The sequence below is a fragment of the Nothoprocta perdicaria genome, unplaced genomic scaffold (genome assembly GCF_003342845.1).
Source record: "Nothoprocta perdicaria isolate Ctin4 unplaced genomic scaffold, notPer1 scaffold_109, whole genome shotgun sequence".
Taxonomy (NCBI): Eukaryota; Metazoa; Chordata; class Aves; order Tinamiformes; family Tinamidae; genus Nothoprocta; species Nothoprocta perdicaria.
Genome location: NW_020454194.1, coordinates 590,759 through 613,076, shown reverse-complemented (window position 1 = coordinate 613,076; position 22,318 = coordinate 590,759). Strand labels below are relative to the sequence as shown.

General features: G+C 38.8%; 1 protein-coding gene across 1 annotated transcript; it reads left to right on the top strand.

Annotated features, from left to right (window-relative positions):
- Window positions 1-104: 104 nt before the first annotated feature.
- On the top strand, window positions 105-21,066 carry MSL3 (MSL complex subunit 3). Its single transcript, XM_026047186.1, has 13 exons — window positions 105-247; window positions 1,228-1,310; window positions 1,850-1,945; window positions 2,487-2,587; window positions 3,459-3,550; window positions 4,298-4,420; window positions 4,891-5,051; window positions 6,381-6,539; window positions 6,924-7,186; window positions 7,611-7,720; window positions 7,881-7,980; window positions 8,402-8,486; window positions 17,684-21,066. Coding segments are annotated over exons 3-13 (1,296 nt in total). The 5' UTR covers window positions 105-247; window positions 1,228-1,310; window positions 1,850-1,943; the 3' UTR covers window positions 17,784-21,066.
- Window positions 21,067-22,318: the final 1,252 nt, after the last annotated feature.

Genomic DNA, 22,318 nt, shown 5'->3' with positions numbered 1-22,318 from the left:
TCCGGCAGCGAGCGGCGCGGCCGCGGGGCGGTGCGAGCGGCACGCGCAGCTCCCGCCGCCTGCAGGGTGGCGCCCGCGGCTCCCGGCCGCCCCTCTGCTGCTGTAGGTGGCCGGGTTCCCCGCTCCTCGAGTTCCCCCTGCTCTTCAGGGGCTTCTCCGTGCCCCTGAGGGTGCAGAAATAACGCAGTAGTCAGGGGTGGACCGTAAGTGTTGGGTGAGAGGCCACTGACTCGCTTGTGCCCGCCTTGTAAGTGGTGATTATAATTGCAGGGCTCTAGGCAAGTGTATGGGGGCTTTAGGGTACAGGTGGGACACCACTGAGGGAAGTCTTGGGTGTCTGCTTCACAGAGGTTCTATTTTTTTTTTTTTTTTTTAAGTGATCATCAGTCTTTTTATTTTCTCTACTGCTTTTCTTAATACTTTTATACTTTCTGTTGCACTGTAATTCCCAGCCCTAGTATAAAAATCAATGGTTCTGTGTGGGTGTTTTTTTTTGTTTTGTTTTGTTTTTGTTGTTTTTTTTTTTTTTTTTTTTTTTCTTAAGCCTACTTGTAAATGCACCGAACTCCAGCAGAGATGGAGTTTTCTCCATCAGGCTGGATAGCTCTTAAATACTGGGCCCCACTTCTGTGTTATACCCGCAGTTATACAGCCTAACTGCTGGCTGTACCTTGAGATATGTGGCCTGTACAAAAATCATTCCAGGACCATTTCTTTGTTAGGACTTGTCCTGATACTCACAAATTACTTTGATGTCTTAGATGTCTTAGCATTGGTGAATGCAGTGTTGCCTAGAGGAGCAGTCCTTTTGAGGTTGTTTCCTCATCATCATCATCAKCAKCAGCATTAGGTTGTTTCCTGCTTTGAGGACAGGAGGGCAGAGAGCACAGGAGAGTATGTTACTTGTCCAGATGTGGTACATCTGCATATCTATATAGCTGTTCTGTATTGGTTTGCAGCTCCTCATCTCTTTTGAAAGCACTGGAAATTTAAAAAAAAGGCCAGAACAGTTTGCAGGCCTCAGTTTTTCAAGTCTGCTCTTAAAGTAGAGAAAAAATCCCTTTCTTYAGCCACTAACTGTAATATGTATTTATGTTCATATTAATGTATMCTGGCAACATTTCAGGAATATTTCTTTTATGTAAATATTTTTTCCACGTGCTTAAATTCCTTAAATGCTTTCTGTCAATTTGTTTTTGCATATATGATATTCAGTATTTTTTTCAGATTGTTGATATTGTTGTTGGAAAAGATGACAAAGGCAGAAAGATTCCAGAATATCTGATCCACTTTAATGGTTGGAACAGAAGGTAAGAACTTCTATGCACAGTTTAAATTCTTCCTCTATTCTGAAGAAAAAAAAAAAAAAAGGAAAACAGGAAATCAGAAGGATTTTATAATTATGCTTATGCAGATATTATTGRCTGTGTGGATGCCTTTAATATATCTATTTGTGTGGACACATCAGTTTTAATCCATACATTTTAATGGTTTAGTCTTCATATTTGGAAGTTTAAATTTTGTATGGTATTTATGTTTGGCATATATATGTGGCTAAAACAGTTTAATGTTCAGGCTCCGAGGTTTCAGTTAATTAAATATAAGGAGTTTGAAGCCTAAATTCTTTGTTAAATATGTGTTTAAGTTGCTTAATTATCAAGATCAATAGATAAATGCAACTGACTATGCTGAGTTCAAATTTGAGAGCTTTATAGTTATYCTGGGATTTGAAGCCATAAAAATACAAAAGACTACAAACCTTTGTAGTTGTAATGTATATTAATTTGCCCGTAATGGTCATTGGAATCTCTTTCTAACTGTTAGCAATTTWCCTTTGATCCCTTACTAGCTGGGAYAGGTGGGCAGCTGAAGATCATGTTCTTCGTGATACAGACGAGAATCGCAGATTACAGCGTAAACTGGCACGGAAGGCTGTGGCTCGCATGTAAGAAACCCCCTGGCACCAGGGATTCGTTTTTGGCTTCCAACAGTTATATTTAGGTGCCTGTAAGGGAGTTCAGTCTCTAAGCTGAACTGCTTAGTAGATGTCAATAGTAGCATCTTATAGGGAGCTTTTTTTTTTTTATACGAAGGTTAATATTTATATCAGAGTGCTCTCCAAAGGACTAACATATTTTATAACTACACAGTATTCTGAAGTAGTGCTGCAAAATACCTGTGTATACTGGATCTTCATCTTCTCAAAGAAATGAAAGTAGCTTAGGAAAACCTAAAGTATTTTTCAGCCAAAGGCACTAATTTAATATTTGTTGGCCGTGGTTTGAGAATGTGACTTGAGGAGTATGATGTTATGGATGGACATCAAGGTGCACACTCCCAAATAGACATTGTCCAAACTATGACAACATTTTAAAAAAAAAAAAAAAAAAGTAGACATGCATTTCCTGTATGTTTAAATGTAATGTCATTACATAAGATAACCAAACAATGTTAGCTAAATTTGTGAACTGTTTCCTCCTCTATAGGAGAAGAAAGGGAAGAAAGAAGAGACGTTGCAGGTTGCCTGGTGTTGACTCTGTATTAAAAAGCCTTCCCGCTGAGGAAAATGAAGAGAGTAGTGAAAACTGTGAGCTTATTTTTATTCTTTGTGATTTACTGTCATGATGTCCTTAATTTCTTAAGCTGAGGGTGTAGTGAGTGCTCTAACCTGCTATTAGGTTTATACAGGAATATCCCAGTCCTGTTTTAAATCCACTGAGGCAGTGGTATAATAAGTGAATGAATGTATTTTGTTTCTTGCTATGCAACTATTTCTTGTGCTGTTTCTTCTTGTGCTTCAGAGGCTTTTGCTTTTCCCTGCCATTTCTGCTGCACTAGTCTAATCAGTGACTTTGGAATTTAATGCTGCTTTGTTTAGTGTGATATTTCCAAGTATGAGGTTCTTTTTGGTGGTAGGAAACAGGGTATTTTGCTTGCTAGAGCTTCTGTGTATRTTTTGAAAAAGTCATTTTCTCCAGTCTGGCTGGAAGGTGTGTTTCTTGTTAGCTGGTTGGTGTTGCTGACTTCACTTCTAAGCCACTTTCTTGATTGTTTGTTTTTTATAGCATTTTTCTTTTGCACTTTGAAAGGCAGAAGGAAGATTGGTCCTGAACTGATGTTCTGGCAGCTGATGCTGCAGAAATTCAGCCATTAATCCCCTATTCACAATTGAAATCCAATAAAAATARAAAAGATCTGTTGGTATTCAAAAGTCCAGGGAGTTTTCTAGAGCAATGTGTTTTTTTGTCAATTGGAGGCAGTACAAGAATGCTTCCTGTCAGCTTCTCTTGTTTGRCATTTAAGTGTTTACTGTGTGCTGTCAATATAATTTGCCTGGCTAATTTTAATTATTATCAAGGTGGTTAGTTTTTGAACTTAGGCCTGTAATGATTTGATCTAGTCGCTGCATCTCTGCAACGTAATATGAGATAAATATGTAAAATACCTCTTTTATACAGCTATAAGTAGTTCTTCTTCTGATGACAGTGATGATGGAACAGATGAAGAAATAAAAAGTGAAGAAAGTGACATTGACGAGAGGACCGAAATGGTATACTTATGCATTCCTTAATATTTAAGACTCAGTTTGAAACTGTGGGAAATTTGAAATGGTTGAAGTTTAGGCCACAGTGTATATTTCAGTATATAGCTGGATTGAACCTGCATAATTTGCTTACTCTTAATAACTACTTGATGTAATTGAGATTTGGAAAAGCAGATAAGATGTCTTGTTCCTGCAGAGTTCTTCAGTAATAATCCCAAATTACAAATTTGTTCATTTTCTTCTCTTTTTACACATGAGGCGTATTAGCAAACTATTACTCATATTTATGGGTTCTGCAAAATTTTGCTCATCTGGTCASATTGGGAAATCCTAATAGCAGGTAGGATCTTTCTGGGTTTTGAAGTTATTTACTGTGAATAATTGAACTCTCAAATTCAGATTTGGAAGGTAATTGCTTCTTTTAATGCATCAATATAATGAAGCAGAAAACAATTGCTCTGGAAGGTCTGTTGAATTTAAGCACTAAGTTCAGTTGATCTTCAGTGGCAGAACCGATTTCTAGTTCTTTTGTGTTGAATACTTGAGCAAAAAAAGCAAATAAAAATAGCCTTAAAGTCTAAATTTGCTATTTTTCTGAAAGCAGTGTTTTTGGTTATTTGCAGTGAAACTATTGTTTAAATATTTACTGTATTGTAAAAATAATAAATTTTATTTTGTTGTTCTGTTCTGACCATTGACGCTTTCCTTGATATTAATAAGCACAACCAATACTGTTTTTATGCTCTCTTGTAGAAAGAAGAACAAGAGAGTCACACAAAAAGGGACATGGAGGAAAGAGCAATAAACATTGAAATTCCTGAAGTCTTGAAAAAGAAGCTTGAAGAAGACTGTTATTACATTAACAGAAGGAAACGGGTATAAAATAGTAGCTATGAAACAAATGTGCATAGAGGTGTCAAATTTTCTTAAATATAACTCCTGATTTATTTATATATATATATATCTATATTATGTAAAACCCTAATATTCAGTGCAAAGCTGATCTCAGAATATAAGGAAGAAAAATGAGTTAAGAGTATAGGGAGCAGACACTCAATAGCTGAAACAGTGAGTTGTCCTTGTGTTTGAGGATGTGAAGATTGTGGTACTTAATTGTGTTTTAGAGTGCAGGTTGTTCTTTAAAGCTTGAAATATAGCAAACTAGTCACCTTGACCATATTTTTCTCTCCAGATGTTCATAAAGGATTGATCAGAAATGTAGTTTTAAGGATTGACTGAAACATTCCTGAAAGAAATTCATTCAGTGTGATTTACTCAATAAACTAGTCAATATAGTAGAAGCTCATATTGTAGTTTGTTTTACTTAGGTTATGTTTCTCTTTCAGCTAGTGAAGCTTCCTTGTCAGACAAATATAATAACCATCCTGGAGTCATACGTGAAGCACTTTGCTATTAATGCTGCTTTTTCAGCCAACGAAAGATCTCGGCACCATCAAATGACTCCGCATGCCAATATGAACCTACATTACGTGCCACCAGAGAAGAAGTAAGTGGTCTGTAGTGCAGTACTCTTGTCATAAGAAAATGAATTCTTTCAAACAGGGCCTTTTTTAAGGCTGTTCAGTTCTGTGAACTTACTTTCATGTATGTTCATGTATAGGCTTTAAAATACTTGATAAATATTTAAAGTACAGTAGTAGCATCAATTCTTTTATTGTTGAAAGAGTCCCTAAATATGTGCAAGAATCAATATCCCCTTTTGTCACTTGAATTTCYGTAAATATTGTGACCTGTTCTGGAAGAACTTATTGCTTCCGTGTATGTTGAGAGTTGATTTAGATCACTGAAAGTGTTGCCGATGTGAGAATTTCCCTGTTGAAATAAAACTTAAATATGTTCAGTTCATAGTTTCATTCATAAAAATAAATATTTTTATGAGCACTGCAAGTAAAGAGTCGCAGTGGGAGGTATGTAGGTTTTTTTATGACAAATATCTTAAATCCTACAGTCAATATGTAGGAAAACTGAATGCTTTCAGTAGCACCACTCTTGTTAGTTGAAAACCTTTCTTACTGCGTTTTGTTTGATGTTTTTTGGACTGTGTAGACTTCTACAGTGTTCCACTCAGGACTGCGAACTTAGCTATGTGGCTGCAGTCTGAATTTTAGGTGAAGATTCCAAATAATGAATAGACTAGATTGCTCTTAATCTAAATCTATGTGGGTTGCAATCTGACGTTTTATAAAGTAAGTTGTAATTTCTGTTACCACTTTCTACTTTAGATTTTCCCTGTTATGCCTTATAATATCTTAATTTGTGCAAATGTTTCAGTTTATATTGATGTCATTTTTTATGTTAAGAATATTTCTTCCTTTGCAATGTAATTTCCCAAACAAGCTAGATGAGACATCAGAAGTATTCACATAATCACATGTATATCATCCTTTTAGAATGTAAATATTACTGTGAGGAAGGTGTTTTATTAGAGAACATGTTCCTAATTTTGGTGATGGGACTATAGATGGGAGAGACTGTGGTGACCCATACATTGTAATTGTCCTTAAATATGGAATTTCTGCATATGATCTTCCTAACAGAATTTAGATTAAAAACGAAGTTGTAAAATACTGTTTGAGCTTATTAAGCAAGCATGGTTTGCATAGTAAAAAGTTATCAATGACAATTGCTGTCTTTAAAAATGTTTTTTAATTGCTTACCATTTCATATTGGTGAAATCGGCACATATATAATAGTTAATACCTTAATCTGTTTTTAAGGGGAATTTCCCAGGATTGCACTGAAAAATGTTAATGCAGCTTTGAACTTCATAATCTTAGAACAGCTCTTTTTTTTCTTTTCTCCTTCCATCTGCTAGTGTTGAGCTATGTAAAGAGATGGTGGATGGGCTGCGAATAACCTTTGACTTCACACTTCCCTTGATTTTGCTCTATCCTTATGAACAAGCCCAATTTAAGAAGGTGACATCATCCAAGTTCTTTCTCCCAATCAAAGAAAATTCAACCAACACTAACAGGTAGGTTGGATATAATTAGTTTAATCTCACTTAGCTCATGCAGACAATGCAGTTAAACAAGGTTTCATGTTTACAGAAAGTTTCAGCATTTTGTAAAAATTCCTTTTATTGGGATGACTCACAAATGAGAGGGTACTGATTGGCATGAATTTATCTTGTAAATTTGTGAAAATTATAAATGGATGCATTTGTTTTCATATGTAAAATGTCTGCTTTGGGGGAAAATAACATCTTAATCTAAGTCTTGAAGGTTTCATGACTTTTCCAGCTTCTTGGGAGGAGAGTAATTTGAACAGGCATTTAACAAAATCTGTGGAACTGGAAAGATCTTTTGGGGCACAGCCGTGAACTTCTCACTTTGGCAAAGTTGCCTTGMTTTCCTAGGAGCCAGGAGGAGCTTTCCCCAAGCCCTCCTCTTCTGAACCCCCCAACGCCGCAGTCCACGGACAGCCAGCCCACGACCGGGGAGCCGGCGACGCCGAAACGGCGGAAAGCGGAGCCCGAGGTCCTGCAGTCGCTGAGACGCTCCACCCGCCACAGCTCCAACTGCGACCGCCTCTCGGAGAGCAGCGCCTCCCCGCAGCCCAAGCGGCGGCACCTGGAGACGCCGGCTTCCATGCCCAAGCTCTTCCTGCACCTGGAGAAAAGTGCGTTGGGGTATTAGAACTGCTACTTTGCTTATTTTTCACGGTACGCCCTGTGTATGCGGTGCGTATTGTTGTCTTGCTTTTTAAAAGCCTATTTGGATTGTGAACTGAATGGCTAAAGTGGACAATTGGTACTTTGTTTCAAATACTTAGCAATTTTATGCACAAGGGGAAAAAAMCCAGTTTTCGAGTAGGTTTTTTGTAGTGTTATTCTGGATAGAAGTCAAGAAGCTGCTTTTCTATGAGTCTACTTTTGGAATGCCTTTTTTAAAATGTCAGTGTTTACTGCTAAATGTTCTAGCAGGAGTGCTTGGTTACCTTTAATACTTTATTTAAGMATTTGTTTTATTTAACTGTAAAACATAAAACATTCAACTATATTTTATTCCAATTTTTTTAGTTATATTTTTGCTTCCCTTTTCAGAAACCCCTGTCCACAGTGGATCATCTTCACCTATCACTTTGACCCCTAGCAAAGAGGGGAGTGCGGTTTTTACTGGCTTTGAAGGTAGAAGAAACAATGAATTGAATGAGGTAACAGCTTTTTATATTGCTGTCCTAGACTTCAGAGTTGGGCTRTGTTAAAGATGCTTCATATGCTTAGTGGTTAAATCATCGGTTTCTAAAGTTCTGTTCAGACTTTTTATGAAGCTACAGTGATGTTGTAACAAGAATTTTCATGCTTTGTATCCAGGTTTTGTCATGGAAACTGATGCCAGAGAATTACCCACCAAGTGATCAGCCACCACCTCCTTCATATATCTACGGGTCTCAACACTTGCTACGAATGTTTGGTAAACATATGCAAAACCCGGTGGTGAATCAAAAATACTCTAATTGTTCTAATTTCTTTTCAGTGAAAACATTCTTTTCTGTGACTTTTCTGTTTGTGTTTTTTTTGAGAAATACACTCAGTCTTTTTGAAACTTTTAGCTATGTTTGTGAACAGCGTTCTGTCTTTTCCTGGCTCTTGCAAGCAAGTCTTACTTCCAGTACAAAATCAAATGTTAGTAAGCTGAATAGCATTAACTTTCTCAGCATTAACCTTCTTAATGTGGTTGTTAAGGCAGTAAGATGTTGAACAATCACTAACTCAAATCAAAAAGTGGAGACTGCAGTGATATTCATGTACTCTTTCCTGTGTAGTGGTTAAAAGTAACTAGGAGTTGCTTTAAAAAACTGACATTATTTTTTATTTTTTTTTATTTTTTGCAGTAAAACTACCAGAAATATTGGGGAAGATGTGCTTTCCTGAAAAAAACCTAAAAGTGTTAGTAAAACACTTTGAAATGTTCCTAAGGTAATTTTACACAGTCTACCACAGTAATGATTGCACTGTTACATGGCTCTATGTTCTGGAATGACATGTTTTTTTTTTTTTTAAAGATAGTCATTTTATGTAACTACAAGAATGTGGTAAAGCAAATATGATAAAATGTTAAGGCTAAGCTGCTTCTGTAATTCAGCTTGAAGAGAAGCTGTTTTCTCAAAGTTTTAGACACAGAGTGATACAAAACTGAAGAGTTAAACCTTGTCTAGTATGTGTTAGAATGGCCTGTCTTGACTTAGCCAAGCATCATATTTATTAGAAATGTAACCTGCACTCATGAGAGCATCATCTTAGCATATTGATGTCACACAGTTAAGAGAGGGAAAAACCTGTTGTTTAGAACCTCTTGTTAATCGTGTTAGCCTTGTAAAGAAAGACGGTAGGTTGTCCTGGCTGAGTGGTAAACCAGTGGGCTCCTCTGGTGCGGAAAACGGTCACTTGGAGTGACACCCACACTGTTTCTGACCACAGTAGCTCTAGTTGGAGAGAGGAGTATCATTTGCACCAGGATCAGCTTTTGTTCTTCAGGTACTCTGGTTTCGTATCTCTGCATGACACTGCAATGCTAGGTCAAATCATGAGCATGGCATTGTGCCATGCTCATCAACACAGTCAGAACAGTTTGCTAGGAAAAARCTTCTAGAAAGACCATGTTGAACATGTACCTGTTTGGAACTAATTTGCAAATTCCAAGAGAGTTTTGGCTCAATCAGAATATCAGTGTGTTAAAATTGTGTGGCACTATCCCATCAGAAGCCCTSTTTAAAAGAGGTAGACTAATACTTCATATGCTATAAGAGTTTATTGAAAACGAGAAGTTTCAAGTGTTTAAGACTGCAAACCAAACTTCCACTTGAAGCATGTCATTTTCAAGCTTTCCTCATTAATTTTCCTTGTTTCTCTTTTGTCAGACTGTTACTATTCAGAATGTCCTTGTCAAGTATGACAGCATTGGCACTTATGGTTGGAAACCAGAAACGGGTTATTTTTGTTTGGAGTGAATGTTATTCAGGATGCTAAGGTCATTCTATTGCAGAATCTATGAGTTGGATTCTGTTTGTGTTAAYGCTTCACTAGAAAGTGCTCTGGTGCTAAGAGGCAGTTGAACCTGGAGACCTTATGTCTTAAGACCAGACAAAAACTAAACCAGAACTAGTGCTCAAAATATCCATGTTATTATTGGTGTATTACTGCTGTATACAGCTGTATTACTGCTGTGTAGCAAGTATAGTGTGGATATTGTGTAGCTGGTACAAAGGGATTTGTTTATATATASTTTCTCTTGTCCTGTCTTAATTGCTGTTATATGCACACAGCTATTATCTTGTATGCAGCTCCTCAGGTTAGAACTGAGAAGCACTGACACATCAGTCTTGCACCTAAAAATGCAACGAAGCCTTGACAGACTGTTCTCTGCTCTTTGATTATGAGCCTTTAATCCTCCTGCATCTGGCTGCYGCAGACTTTTAAACAAAAATGTCAAAGGGCTGTATTTTTCTTTTCTCCCTTAAGTGCCTTTTAAGCAAATGTCATATTTGTTTTGTGATGCCATTTATTGTTYGTTTTCCATGATGAAGTCATTATTTCTGCAGTTGTGTCAGATGGGGCAGAGCTGTTGTCAGATTGGGCAGCTTTATCAAGATTGTTCTCAATTACAATTACTGATGCTGAAAGCATTCAAGATTATGTAGCTTTGTCACAAATATTCTTAAACTAATTTCCTTGGCAGGTGCAGATATGGTACTGCMTATTTAAATAGTGTACCCAGAAGCTAATGCAACTTTATGTATTTTTATTGAGCTACTGTTTAGGATGCTTGGGACATCTTTCACTTTTTTTCCACTCCCTGTTCCATGTGCTATTGAAAGTGCTCAGACAACTACATGTTCTAGAAACTTGTCCAGGCTTCGTCACAGAAATACTTCTGTATATAAGAGAACATTTGAGATTGAAGTGACATTTTGCACTATTTTTTTCCCCTCACCATTTTTGCATTCTCTCTCCTTTTTCATAAATGAAAGGATTAGTGGTTGTTCATTAAGAATTATCTTCTCTCATTCTGYTCTGCCTCTTTGGGAGGTAAGAACTGTCTTACACAGTCTGCCTGCGTTACGTAGCTGCTAGGTTGAGAGCAGGAAATTACACAGTTTGGTGTGACAAGCTGGAGTGCTTTTCCTTTATTCCTTATTTTTTCTTTCCAATAGCCGAAAAGGGATTGAAGCTGTCTGTTCATATTAATAACAATGTTTATGAATCCTTTTTGAATTCTAGCTAAAATAGACCAAGCCTAAGCAGTTTACCTTTTTTACGATAATTTAATGTGGTATACAGAGTTGATAGCATTTTCTCAGAGATACTGATCTAATTTTGATTTTGGACTTAYGATTATACAGCTTAAATTTACAGTTTCATTTAACGTTTGCACTATTAGTCTCTTGTGGACTGAGAAGCTGAGACTTATTTAATATACTACTTTGTCTGGAAGCTTGTTTTATTGAGTTTACTCAGAACTCGGTAGATGCATTAAATTCACTTTGGGTAATATTCTTCAGTCATGGCTTGGATTGCTGCTAGACATTATTGATCTTAATTTTCCAGACAACATTTTTTTTCAGAGTTATGAAATACATCTTTTAAGTTTCATATTAGATTAAAACTTTCATCATTTGTGCTTAGTGTAGTATTCTACAAATATGGTTAATGAGAATATCTTCAAAGGAAAAATAAAAATAGAGAAGTTGATTTTTTTTTCTTGAAGAAATTCTTATGACAGAATTTGTAGAACTAAAGAAAATTATTTTTTCCATTTATGAAGCTCCTAGTCTTCACTTGAAACTAATCATTCTGAAACAATTCGGAAAACCAGTAGAAAAATAATAGTCTGAAATGGAATTCAATGGCCAACTTGCCAATTGTTTTCACTGAATCTGACTTGCAGTTGGAATTTAGTCTTCAGGAGTGAACGGTGGGAGCAGTGCAGTAGCTATTCTCATTCAGGTTCCTTCATTTAGCAGTTCTTTACTAGCCAGGGCACCTGACTAAATTTTGATGCCAGTTACGAGGTTTTGTTGGAAAGTAAGTACTGCCTTTTAAACTACGTAATTTCAGCGTATTTCTAATAAAGTGTTACATCTGCTGTACAATATATTCCCCTTTTCTATTGATTTAAACATATAAACCGTAACTGGGAAAACTCTAGAGATCACAGAGGTCACTTCTCAGGGCTGTTGGACCAGTAAGAGATACTTAAGGCTCGTATATCATCTACGATGTTTTTAGGTCYGTCTTCACTGAGGTGTATCTTCAATATAGCCTTCACTTAAAAGAAGAAAACCTTTATWGCTCTCCAGAAAGTCAGTTATTTTCTTTATTTGGGAATGGAGAAGAATGGAGATCAGCTATGTTCCTAAAATGCTGCTTTTTAATTTTCTGATACTTATCCTGATGTGGCCTACACTTAGCTTTCCAGATCTAGAAAAAGTACATTTTTAAGTGTCAAAGATACCTGTTTTGATGCAATACACTCGGTATACCTGTAAATTGTTTTCTTATTATTTTTGATTCTTAAAATTTTTATTTGTTTTATAACCTGCTTATATCTATTATGCTAATCTGCTCCATGGTCAAAATACTTGAATGCTGCCTTGAATATTCTCCTTAGGAGGGAGCCAGATTAGTATGCGACAAAATACAGAAGGTTGTGATGATAAAATATGGATTAAAAAGATGACARGTTTTTTGAAGTAACTTTAAGAAGTAGATCCTCTGGTTTCAAAAGCTCAACATTTTTTCAGTGTAGTAATTTTATTATATGTATTGCAGTGGTGAATTATCACCGCTAGTCTGTGCTCATGTGCAGTTAATGAGCGGTTTAGTGGTTTTCTGAGAATGGGACATTCCTCACAGTGAATGGAGGAGTTGGAAACATGTTTAAATTTGGTTGCTCTTGAGTTTCATCTTATTCTGATTCAGTTAGCTGTCACCTTACAATATTGTTAAAACTGCCATTTGCAAGCTCGCAAGGAACCTCGTACTGCYGTTGTTGCTTTCCATGTTCAATAGCACTTTTCTATTTGCCTCTCCATTTTGAGGTTAACCTGTTACTTGACAAAACCTACCTATGCAGTATACAGTTCTGGCATACTACAAAAGTCTATTGAGTTTCAGCCTAAAAATGACAGAATTGTGACAGAATCGAGATTCTTAGGGTGATAATTATATACAGATTTGAAAGAGTTCCTTCCTTCTAACTCTGATGCTTTAAAACACTTTGCGAAGAAGGAATTTGGCTTGTGCAGTGAATATATGTTTCTTATTTCAGACCAAGAGTTAACCTTTGCATCACTGAGTGAATAGAGGTGTAACTGCCAGTGTGGTTCCTTTGAAGTATTGGGCATGTTTAAAAGCTCCCTAGTCTGTGAAGCTCTCAGCACATTGAGAGCACATAGGTTGTGACTTTAAGTAGGTTTTCATGCTGCCTCCTTTGGCCTGTGGAATTTGCAGGTGACTGCTCCTCTTGACTAAGGTTTGAATGCTTTGCCAGAAACTCTTTGGAGCTGTTCCATGTGCGTTGTTGCTTTTCCTCTTGCTTACTCCATCATCAACTCTCTCCATATTTGAATGAGGAGCCTATTTCTAGTCGTAACAGTATGGATTATGTAATCCAGTAAAAAGAGAGCATCTCCAATATACTATAAGTTTCTTGTGGTATGTTTAAGAAGCTCATCTAAGAATCAGTTCTGGGATCTGRGCTGACCTTGCCATGAATGGATACTTGTTCTCAAGACCTGCCATCAAGACCTGCCAAGGATTCAGCTATTGGGTCCTGCAGGACTTTATTCTGAAGAGGTCTGCTAGGACTGCAACCTTTATTTTTTTTATTTTTTTTCCCCTAATACAGCCTCATTATTATGATTCTTGGAGAAAACTGCAAACACATGGAACTTTTCGTGTTCAGTTGCCTCCATTGTGGTTATGATGATATTGGGGTTCTTGCCATGAACATGCTTCCAGATGGAGACCTGCTTAAGCAATTGGTTAGGGCAGATGTTGGCGTGCACCTTTTCTTTGTGATGCTGTCTCTAGTGGCTGTGAAATACTGATTTTAGTAGTAGTCTCTAAGAGGAGACAGATCCTTCCTTTGTAAATGAAACTCTGAGGTCACCCATCATGTCAGGACCCAGTGTGCTCTCTCAGCCAGTTCTAGGGCAGATCATTAAGGAGGTCATTACAGGTGGCTTTCAAACCAACAACAAGCCAGGACCAGTGATCTCCTTGGAGTATCTGCCTGCTTTCTAGAACTCAGGGTGGTGGTGAAAGCATGGGCAATGTTACCTTCTTAGACATGCTTCCTTTTCTCTGTATTAGCACACCTACAGCTGAGACTGCCCTTAAGTTTCCTTTTCATAAGGTTCGTGCTTTTCAGGCAGTCCCTGGGACTCTTGATGACATGCTGATCTGCAGGAAAGCAGTTGTGTTCATGTAGAAACTGTTGAAGTAATGCCTTGTGTTGAGGCTGCCAAGGCAAAGACCTTTCACTACGAGATGCTGCTCTTTGAGCTCATGTGAATTCAGTGACTTTGCTGAGAAACGTTTGTTCTTACCTATGTTTGACAAATGGGCTTTTAATGTGGATGAAGATAGTTCTGCRCCCTTTTCTTGCCAGATCTGACTGTGTAACTCGCAGCCAGTCATATATGTGAGACTACTGCTTGGAGCCTGAGATAAGCTTGCTCATGAACTGCCACTTGAAGATCACTTGGACTGTAATTGCTCAAGCTAGGTGGCCCAAGTGTTTCCTTGCTTCCCATCTCCGTTCCTTACTCCTTCCCGAAGTGTTGTATGGCCTTTCTACAAGTATGTGGTGGAGAGAGCGATGAAATTTTGATAGGTGCATTAGGCCTTGGACCTCTTGTGCTCTGAGAAAGAGGATGAAGCTTGAGTATTCTTTATCTGGATGCTTCTAGAGAGGGCAAAAAAATGCCGTATTGTATTAGGTTGCATGTGTGGACMGTATGCCCTAAAGACCTTGATTACTGATAAACAGTCCCTTTTTCTTAAGAGAAAAACGGTTTGTGTAAGCACAAGCTCGACAAAAAGCATAAGAGTGTGAAAAGCAATAATGTAATAGATAACTGAATAATTATGAGGAGTAATGAAAACTTCTGAGTATTTAAATAGCAACATGTTCTCTGATGTTTGGCAGAATGTTGTCTGCTTGGTAAGTAGTCCAGCAACCTCTGTTTTTAAGTCCTGGCTCCTAACTTGCAGTTAGTGTCATTGATCTCTTTGTGCTGTTTCAGCTCTTCCAAAAACAAAGCATTAGTGAAATATTCAATGCCTAAGAGACATATGAGACTCCTAATGTTCCTGTGCCAGCTTCTTACACGCACATAGTTGGAAGTAGAAAGCAGCTTTGGCTTGGCTGCTGCTTTCTGCATCCATGTAGATAACTGGTTGTGACAGAAGCTGGCTGGATTTTTTTTTTTTTTTAGCCTTCTTTTTTCCTTACCTTTCTTCAGCAGAAGTCATCTGAATCTCCCTAAGTATGTCRAGTGCTTTACCTTTCATAATTGCTTTGTTATGAGCAACGAGGGGTGCATCTTTGTGCATCCACTCGGGCTTCTGCTTTTCTGAGTTGTTGCTGTGTCCAGGAGCATCCATTGAAGGATTTTCATCCTTTCATCTTGTACCGAGCTGCCATTTCCAACTGATGACCTTAAGCCAAAGTCAGGAAATTGTAATAAAAGAAGTGGGTTTCCTGTTTTATTCTTTTAAAAATACTTAGACTGCAGGTAATGGATGCCCTCTACAAGTTCCTTTGTTTTATTGCTGTTGGCTTTAAACATCCCTTTATGATCCAGCACTTGGTACTGTCTTCTAGATAACGTTATCTAGCAACACAAGGAATTTGGTCACCACCCGTAGCTTGCACTCGCTCTCTCTTAAAGTTGGAATATTYTTTAAATGAAGGGCCTCTTAATTTTTGTGGCTCATTTCAATTTTATGCAATCTGAATATGTTAAAAGTTAGACTCAAATCTGTTAAGTTTAGCCATTATCGCACTTGCTTCATAACAACCCCAGATGACTTAAAGTGGTTTATATCTAACTGTCATGGGACTTGATGACTAGCGTTGCTTCATTCATTTAAAAGTACTGAAATTATAGCAATTTAGGAGTATTTCTTTTCTTGGAGAACATGAATGACATCTTTTTTGTAAAAAGCAGGAGGATCTGGATTAGTTTGATATGGTTTATTTTTGTATCTATATAAATCATTTTCTAAGATGTATCTCAATCTCATGAAATAAGCATTTTATCAAGAATTAGCCTGATTTCTATGCAAAGAATTAGATTATGAAGGATATTCATAACCTAAGGTAGTAACTCTCTGTATTCTTCATAGAGAGTATTAGTGTAATCTTGATGGCTCTAATACGGATATGACCTCTGTCTGGTTCAAGAAAAAAGGGGTATTTTTTTACTCTAATTTTACTGAAGTTTAGTGTGAAACTAATCTAGATTCACCACAGTCTTTTACACATCTTTTTTTTCATGAGAAGAATTGCTTCTGTTTAAATGCTGTAGTTCTGGTGAAAGAAAATTGGTATATTCAATACCAATATATATAACAGTAACATTATACTGTAGCAGTATAACAATAGCATTAAATTCATATTTTTGACTTAGAATAACTTTCAGATGTTTTTAAATACGACCTCAAAAGATTAATTATGTAATTAGATGAACCTTCTTGCTTTGTGCYATTTTAACATAAAACTGGCAGCTGCTGTTGGAACCAGTGAGAAACTCACATAGGGCAGAATATTTGCCAGCACAAGAGGCTGCTGCAGCGTTTCACACACTTAGGATTTTGCAGATGAAGACTGTATTGGACTTCAATTTTTCCTTTCCTCTTGCATGTTTACTGTGATAACTCATAGTGTCAGGTTTTGGCAGAGCTAGTTGAATCCTTGCTATGAATACTAGAGTAGCTTTCCTCACCAAGTACTCGCCTCAGTTGAATACTGCCAGAAATCAGTTGAATACTGCCAGTTGAATACTGCCAGAAATCAGGTGCTTAATTAGGTCTTGTTATGGCTCATGTAATGGAGCTTTCTCAGCTTAATTCCCTAGTTCAGGTTTAAAAATAAAAACAAATGGCCATTTGWTTTTTTTCAGAAGCTATTATTTACTAGCCAGTTTACTTGCATCAAAGATGTTTGACATCAGAAACTTCCCAAGGTCCCTCTACTCTGTTAATTACTGAAAGTAACTTGTGTGAAATGAACAAGTTTAGAGGAAATGCCCTTTAAATAAGTGGCAACACACTGAAGAGTTGATTTATGCTAAAAAGCTTGTGTTTCTTACTGTTCTTAATTCTTACTATCGTAGTATATAGCTAGCTATTCCCCTTTAGCACTTACCTAATACATGTTTGCTACAAGAGTTGCAGAAGAACTTCTTTGTGTTTTTGTTCTGTAACCTTTCTGCATGAACTCAATGATTAATATATTTTTTGTTTAAATTATCTAAAGTCAGTATTCCTTGCTTTGGATTTCTTAAGATCAAGGTGTGTGCGTGGTTGAGGCAGTGTAGTGTATAGCTGAGAATAAAGTTAGAGAAACACAACATGATTTTAATCCTCTCAGCTATACAGTTCTTTTCCAGTTCAGGCCTTCAATCTTCAAATTACTGTTTCTGCAAAACTCACTGGCCTTGTAGCTTCCCATAGGTAAATCGCTTCCACAGTYGGTGACTCTCCACACGGACCAGGTTCTGCAGGAATGCTGGGAATGTGCATGTGAAAGGACAAATCAGTTACACTTACCTTAAAAGATAGCTTAAAGGTTACTGGTCATGTGATAAGACACCAGCATGCCAGTATTTCCTTTTTTAAACACAAGTGAAAATAATGTAAAGAGTTCATGACCAAGCCATCTTTGTGGTCCATGAGCAATTTTTTTCATGCTGTTTGGATCTGAGAGTGGTAGGGAAAGGCTGTTCGTCACTGCATAAAGTTAGTAGAAAGGGGGCACTATTTTTGTATGCCCAATTTCAAAGTGTAATAGTTCTTAATTTGAAATGTATGCTTTTGCTGAGCTTAAAATGATTTTTAAATAGCTTCTATTAAATGTTTTTTTCTCTTGTGTGCCTTCTTTTCAGGTTTTTAGCAGAGTACCATGATGATTTCTTTCCAGAATCTGCTTATGTAGCTGCATGTGAAGCCTATTACAGTACTAAAAATCCTCGGGCCATCTACTGAAACTCTCACTGAAGATKAAATCTTCCTGTACATAGCCCCAGTTTTGCCACATGGCGAGGAGGACAAGATGAGGAAGGAATTGAATTAGCTTCAGGAAGGAATTGAAGTAACTTTTGACGTTGACAAAATAGGAGAATCTTCTGTGATGGTTGGATTACTTAAAAAGAATGGAGAACTTCTTTATGGAGATGTATATAGACTGCTGGAGATGTATATAGACTGACTTCTGAATTGCTTAGAGAATTAAAAGCAGCTTCAGCTCCAAATGAATGAAGCTCTGCTCTGGTGCCTGCTGCCTGGGACTGCACAGAACTGGGAAGGGGAGGGAGGCAAGCACAGATTTGCATTCACAGCAGGGTGTTCTCATCAAGATGGTTGCTTCATGCCGCGTTTGGGTTTAGCTTGACCTCTCCAGCCTGAAAGATGAGAGAATCTTCACAGTTGTGTGAAGAGAAGGCRTAACTGGCATCTCTTGGGTTGTTTCCTGCAAACTTTGCTTTGTGAAACTGCCCTGGTGGAAAAGACTGCTTCATGCAAAGGCTTTGAGGAGCTGTTTGGCTAGTATGAGTGAGYCTCAGGAATGGCTCTGTTGTCTGAGTGAGACACGTGTTGTTTGCTTGGTGTTTCGCAAAGATGCCCGGAGTCCTTTCCAGGCTTCCATAGCAGGGAGAAGAGCACACCTTGCCAGGGATGCAGCATTGTGTGGCTGGAAGCGAGTTCCAGAGCCCATATTAAGAATGGATTCCTGCAAGGATGCGGACTGTCAGTGAAGTGCTGACAGTTTAACAGGCAAATATTTCTTAATAAAATACACAGTGGCTGCTGTATAAACGTGTGATTGACTGTCTAAAATGTTTGTTCTTGATTAATATTTTAATGAGTGCTTGCTAAGTGTACATAGAGAAAGAGCCTGGAGTACTGATAACATAGGAAAGTTCTTCCTGTATTGTTGCATCTTCTTAAGAAATGTCTCCTTAGACTTTTTATACACATGAGCTCTGGAAATAGGTATTTACCCAGAACTGAGTTTATCGCATTTTGTCAATGCATTCAATAGTAAAAATTAATTGAAACGTATTTATTTGTCTTGAATGCCATCAAAACCTCGTCAGTGATGGAGAACTCTGACTTCAAAAGCGTTATGTAAAGACTGACATGGAGATTTTCAGCTGAGCRGAGAACAAGACCAGGACCAAGGCTCCAGATCATAGGTTTGTGCATTGGATCACTCCTTTCTGGTTTGGAAAACATCAGGTAGAACCCTTACCAATAATCAAGAACTCAAGCTGTTCCTCCAGGAGAGCTGCAGTCTAGATGTTATGATGAACCAATTGTCAGAAGTTAATAACAAACTATGGTCTACAAAGTGAAAGCAAATCTAAAGTTTACTGTTAGTCACTGTCACTTTTGAGAGTATGCTGGTATATGAAAGCATTTGAACTGGAAAGATGAAGATTACCTTGGGTTTGGTAATAGTTGAAAATAGGAGTCTCCTTGGCTTTATGTCAAAGTTCCTCATTTAGTGGTGCTACTTGGTGTAATACCAAAAAAAAAAAAAAAAAAGCTTTAGGTTTTCCTCTGTTGGTTTTGTATCTCAGCAGAATCCAGGTACCAGAAAATCCGTGTTGAGAGGATGTTTTCATCCTAGCTTTGGGTCTGCATCTGTTAGAAACAAACCAGTCCCTGGAAATGGCCGTTCCTGCCTAATTGGACATGATTGTGGAGGGCTGCTGAAGACTTCATCCTTAATCCTTTCTGTTGCAGAAGTGTCACAGTGTGGTGAATGCCTCAAATCTTCCACTGATGGTATCTMCGCTCACAACTTGCTTTGCGTTGGGAGTCTAAACCTTATGTGTGACTGGCTGGCTGTATGAACGTGAGTTTCTGTATGTCACGGGTTCAGTGCTGTTAACATTGGTTAATAGAGTATGCTAATTCTCACAACAGTTTAAAATCTGAAGGCCCAGTTAGTGTCACCCTACTCTTGATGTAAACTTCTTGTTGGGGCGACGGGGGGAAAAAGCAGCTGCCTGGGATTCCATATTGCCAAATCCYTTGCTCTCGTGACAGCCGAGACCACTGCTCTGCAAAGTGCCAGGATCACGGTGGGTTTGTGTCTTCATTTGGGGGAGTTTTGGTTTTCGTTCTGTTTTTTACTTCTCTGTTTGTATTTGAATATTTAAGTCTAAAGTTCTCTTTAAACTCAATGGGATGTCCTGTGTAGGCTTGTCAGCTGGAGATGCTGTATGAGATATGAGTGTCCTTGACTTCCCTACTCACCATGTTCTTTGACTTCTTATTTTGTTACCTAGCTTTATTGAAGCTGAAGTAAGGACTTAMAAAGGCCTCCACCAAACTGGCAAAGAGGGGGCTTTTCACCAGTCTTAAACTGGTGCAGAGACTTGTCAGTTTAGCTCTCAAAAATTTTGTAATTCTCATAGCTTCTGAGCGGAGTAWTGAAGGCTGCATTTGGGTAGAAGTTCAGTAGTGTAATTAAATTGCTGGTGGTCTTCAAGGCCTCGAACATCCCCGGCTGAGATTTTTCGATGGGTTTCCCGTCCATCTGGGTGGGTGTCTGCAGGCTGCTGTCTGGTTTCTGTTTTGGAGCAGCCCCCATCAGTGCTTCCTAACCCCCTTCAGTCAAAAGGACAGAGATTCACTGAAGCAATGGGAAAACATTTGTGGGYGTGAGCAGCTAGGGAGCATTCCCGGGAGCAGGTTTGCGAGCAGGCCATGGAGATGGTGTCCTGCAGAGGAGCCAAGCCCGGAAAGCCATTGGGACAGTCCTGGGTTGTGCTGCCCTGCGTAGCTCGTGCGCCTCTCGCTCCACGTCTCTAAATGCAGGAGCGAGACGTGGAGAAGTGACACTAGCCTAACGGGATCGTGTCCAGGGGCTCGGCGTGCTCTCGGCTTCCCTGCAGGGCAGGAATTGCACGAGCCGGAAGGCGGCCCCGCCGCCTCGGCAGCTCCCAGCCGCACACAGACTCCCAACAGCGGCTCGCGAGAGCCACCCCTTGCAGCGCGCGGCCGATGCCGCGGGGTGACACGAGCAACACAGCGTGCCGCAAATACACGGAGCGGCCGGGGCTGGAAGCGCCCTCGCGTGACCAAAGAAACTTGAACAACATGGAGCAACTTTTAATACGGTTCAGCCCTGCTGCTRATTTCCAGCTTTGCTTTTAAGCCTGTTATGCATCATAAATATGCTGTTCTTTCACGGGCACCATCTGCCGCTAACACGTTGCGTTCCGTTGCTGCGTTGATGCTCTCTCTGAGCTTTGTTCACCATCTAATTTTTATTCCAAAGCTCAGGCGTCTTCATACAACTGTAATGGGCATCTCAGTATCCAGGTGATATTTTAAATATGTTCTGTGTCTGTTTTCAAAGAAATGTAATGCAAATTACAGGCAAATTTGGGGGTTTATTTTGCAGTTGGTGTGGGCTAACAGCATTGGTAGGGTAAAGCTGTCGTGACTGAGCTGCTCGCTGTGAACTTGTCAGATAGTAACGCAGAGTGACCTGACTTGGAATTATATTAGAGGAAAGCCTTCTGTCAAAGGAGGAAACGAAAGTCTTACTGGGAATAAAATAAAATTAAAAATTTTTTTTAAAAAAAACCCTCTTGCTGTTCTTCATGTTTGCATCTCAGAAGTTTTATCCAGGCATTTAAGAAAAACAGTGGGAGAAGGGGGTTAACAATAACATAAAACTCCCTTTTTTGGGAAATTGTYCCTTGGCCCATTGGTGTCTGTAGAGTCCCCCAACTGTTCATGTACTGAGCGGGAATTACAAGCCTCTTGGGGAGGAAAAAGGGACATGGAGTGTGGTGGTGGTGACAAACCAAGTCAYGTTATTTACTTTTCTGTGTAAATATATACCAGTGTAATGGGCATCCCAAGAACAACGGCATTTGATGTGTGTTATTTTTTCACGCATTTGACTGCAAGCAATGCAGTCTAGATGTGTTTACATTTTTTTTTTTCCACTAGTTTTTGAAACTGGCTTTGGAGGGATTTCCGGCCCCTTGTTCAACCGCCCCATTCTCTTCATGAGGTCAGCAGATAACAGTGCTAGGCCTCTACAGCCACAAGTATTGATGTGGTGTTTCTGCCACTATTTTGATTTTTTTTCCCCCCCCCCCTTTAAGCTTGACATACATTTTGCCKTGGGGAAGGTGCTCTCAGCAGTGGCTGAGTGACAGATGCGGATGCTTATTAGGATCTAACTTGGCCCAGCCTCCCTGTTACATTATGTATTTTTCCCTCCTAATACATGTAGCAGCTGAACTGGGGCCAGCAGAATAAAAGCAGTGGAGCACAAGCCTCTGCTCAACGGGGACAAAGGAACTTAGCAAGAGGAAGACGAGGGAAAATGTTAGTGCACTGCTGAATGGGGAAGGDGCCKTGGTGAYGGAGGATGCCGAGAAGGCAGAGTTACTAAATGCCTTCTTTGCCTCTGTCTTTACTGCTAAGACGACCCCCCATGAACTGCAGGGCACAAAGGGAAGAGATGTAAATGGGCTAGAAGAAGACCT

Bases quoted from the DNA above. Each gene is read 5' to 3' on its own strand.
- MSL3 (XM_026047186.1), top strand. The intron at 3,551-4,297 runs GTATACTTATGC...GCTCTCTTGTAG, and splicing joins TTGACGAGAGGACCGAAATG to AAAGAAGAACAAGAGAGTCA. The intron at 8,487-17,683 runs GTAATTTTACAC...CCTTCTTTTCAG, and splicing joins CACTTTGAAATGTTCCTAAG to GTTTTTAGCAGAGTACCATG.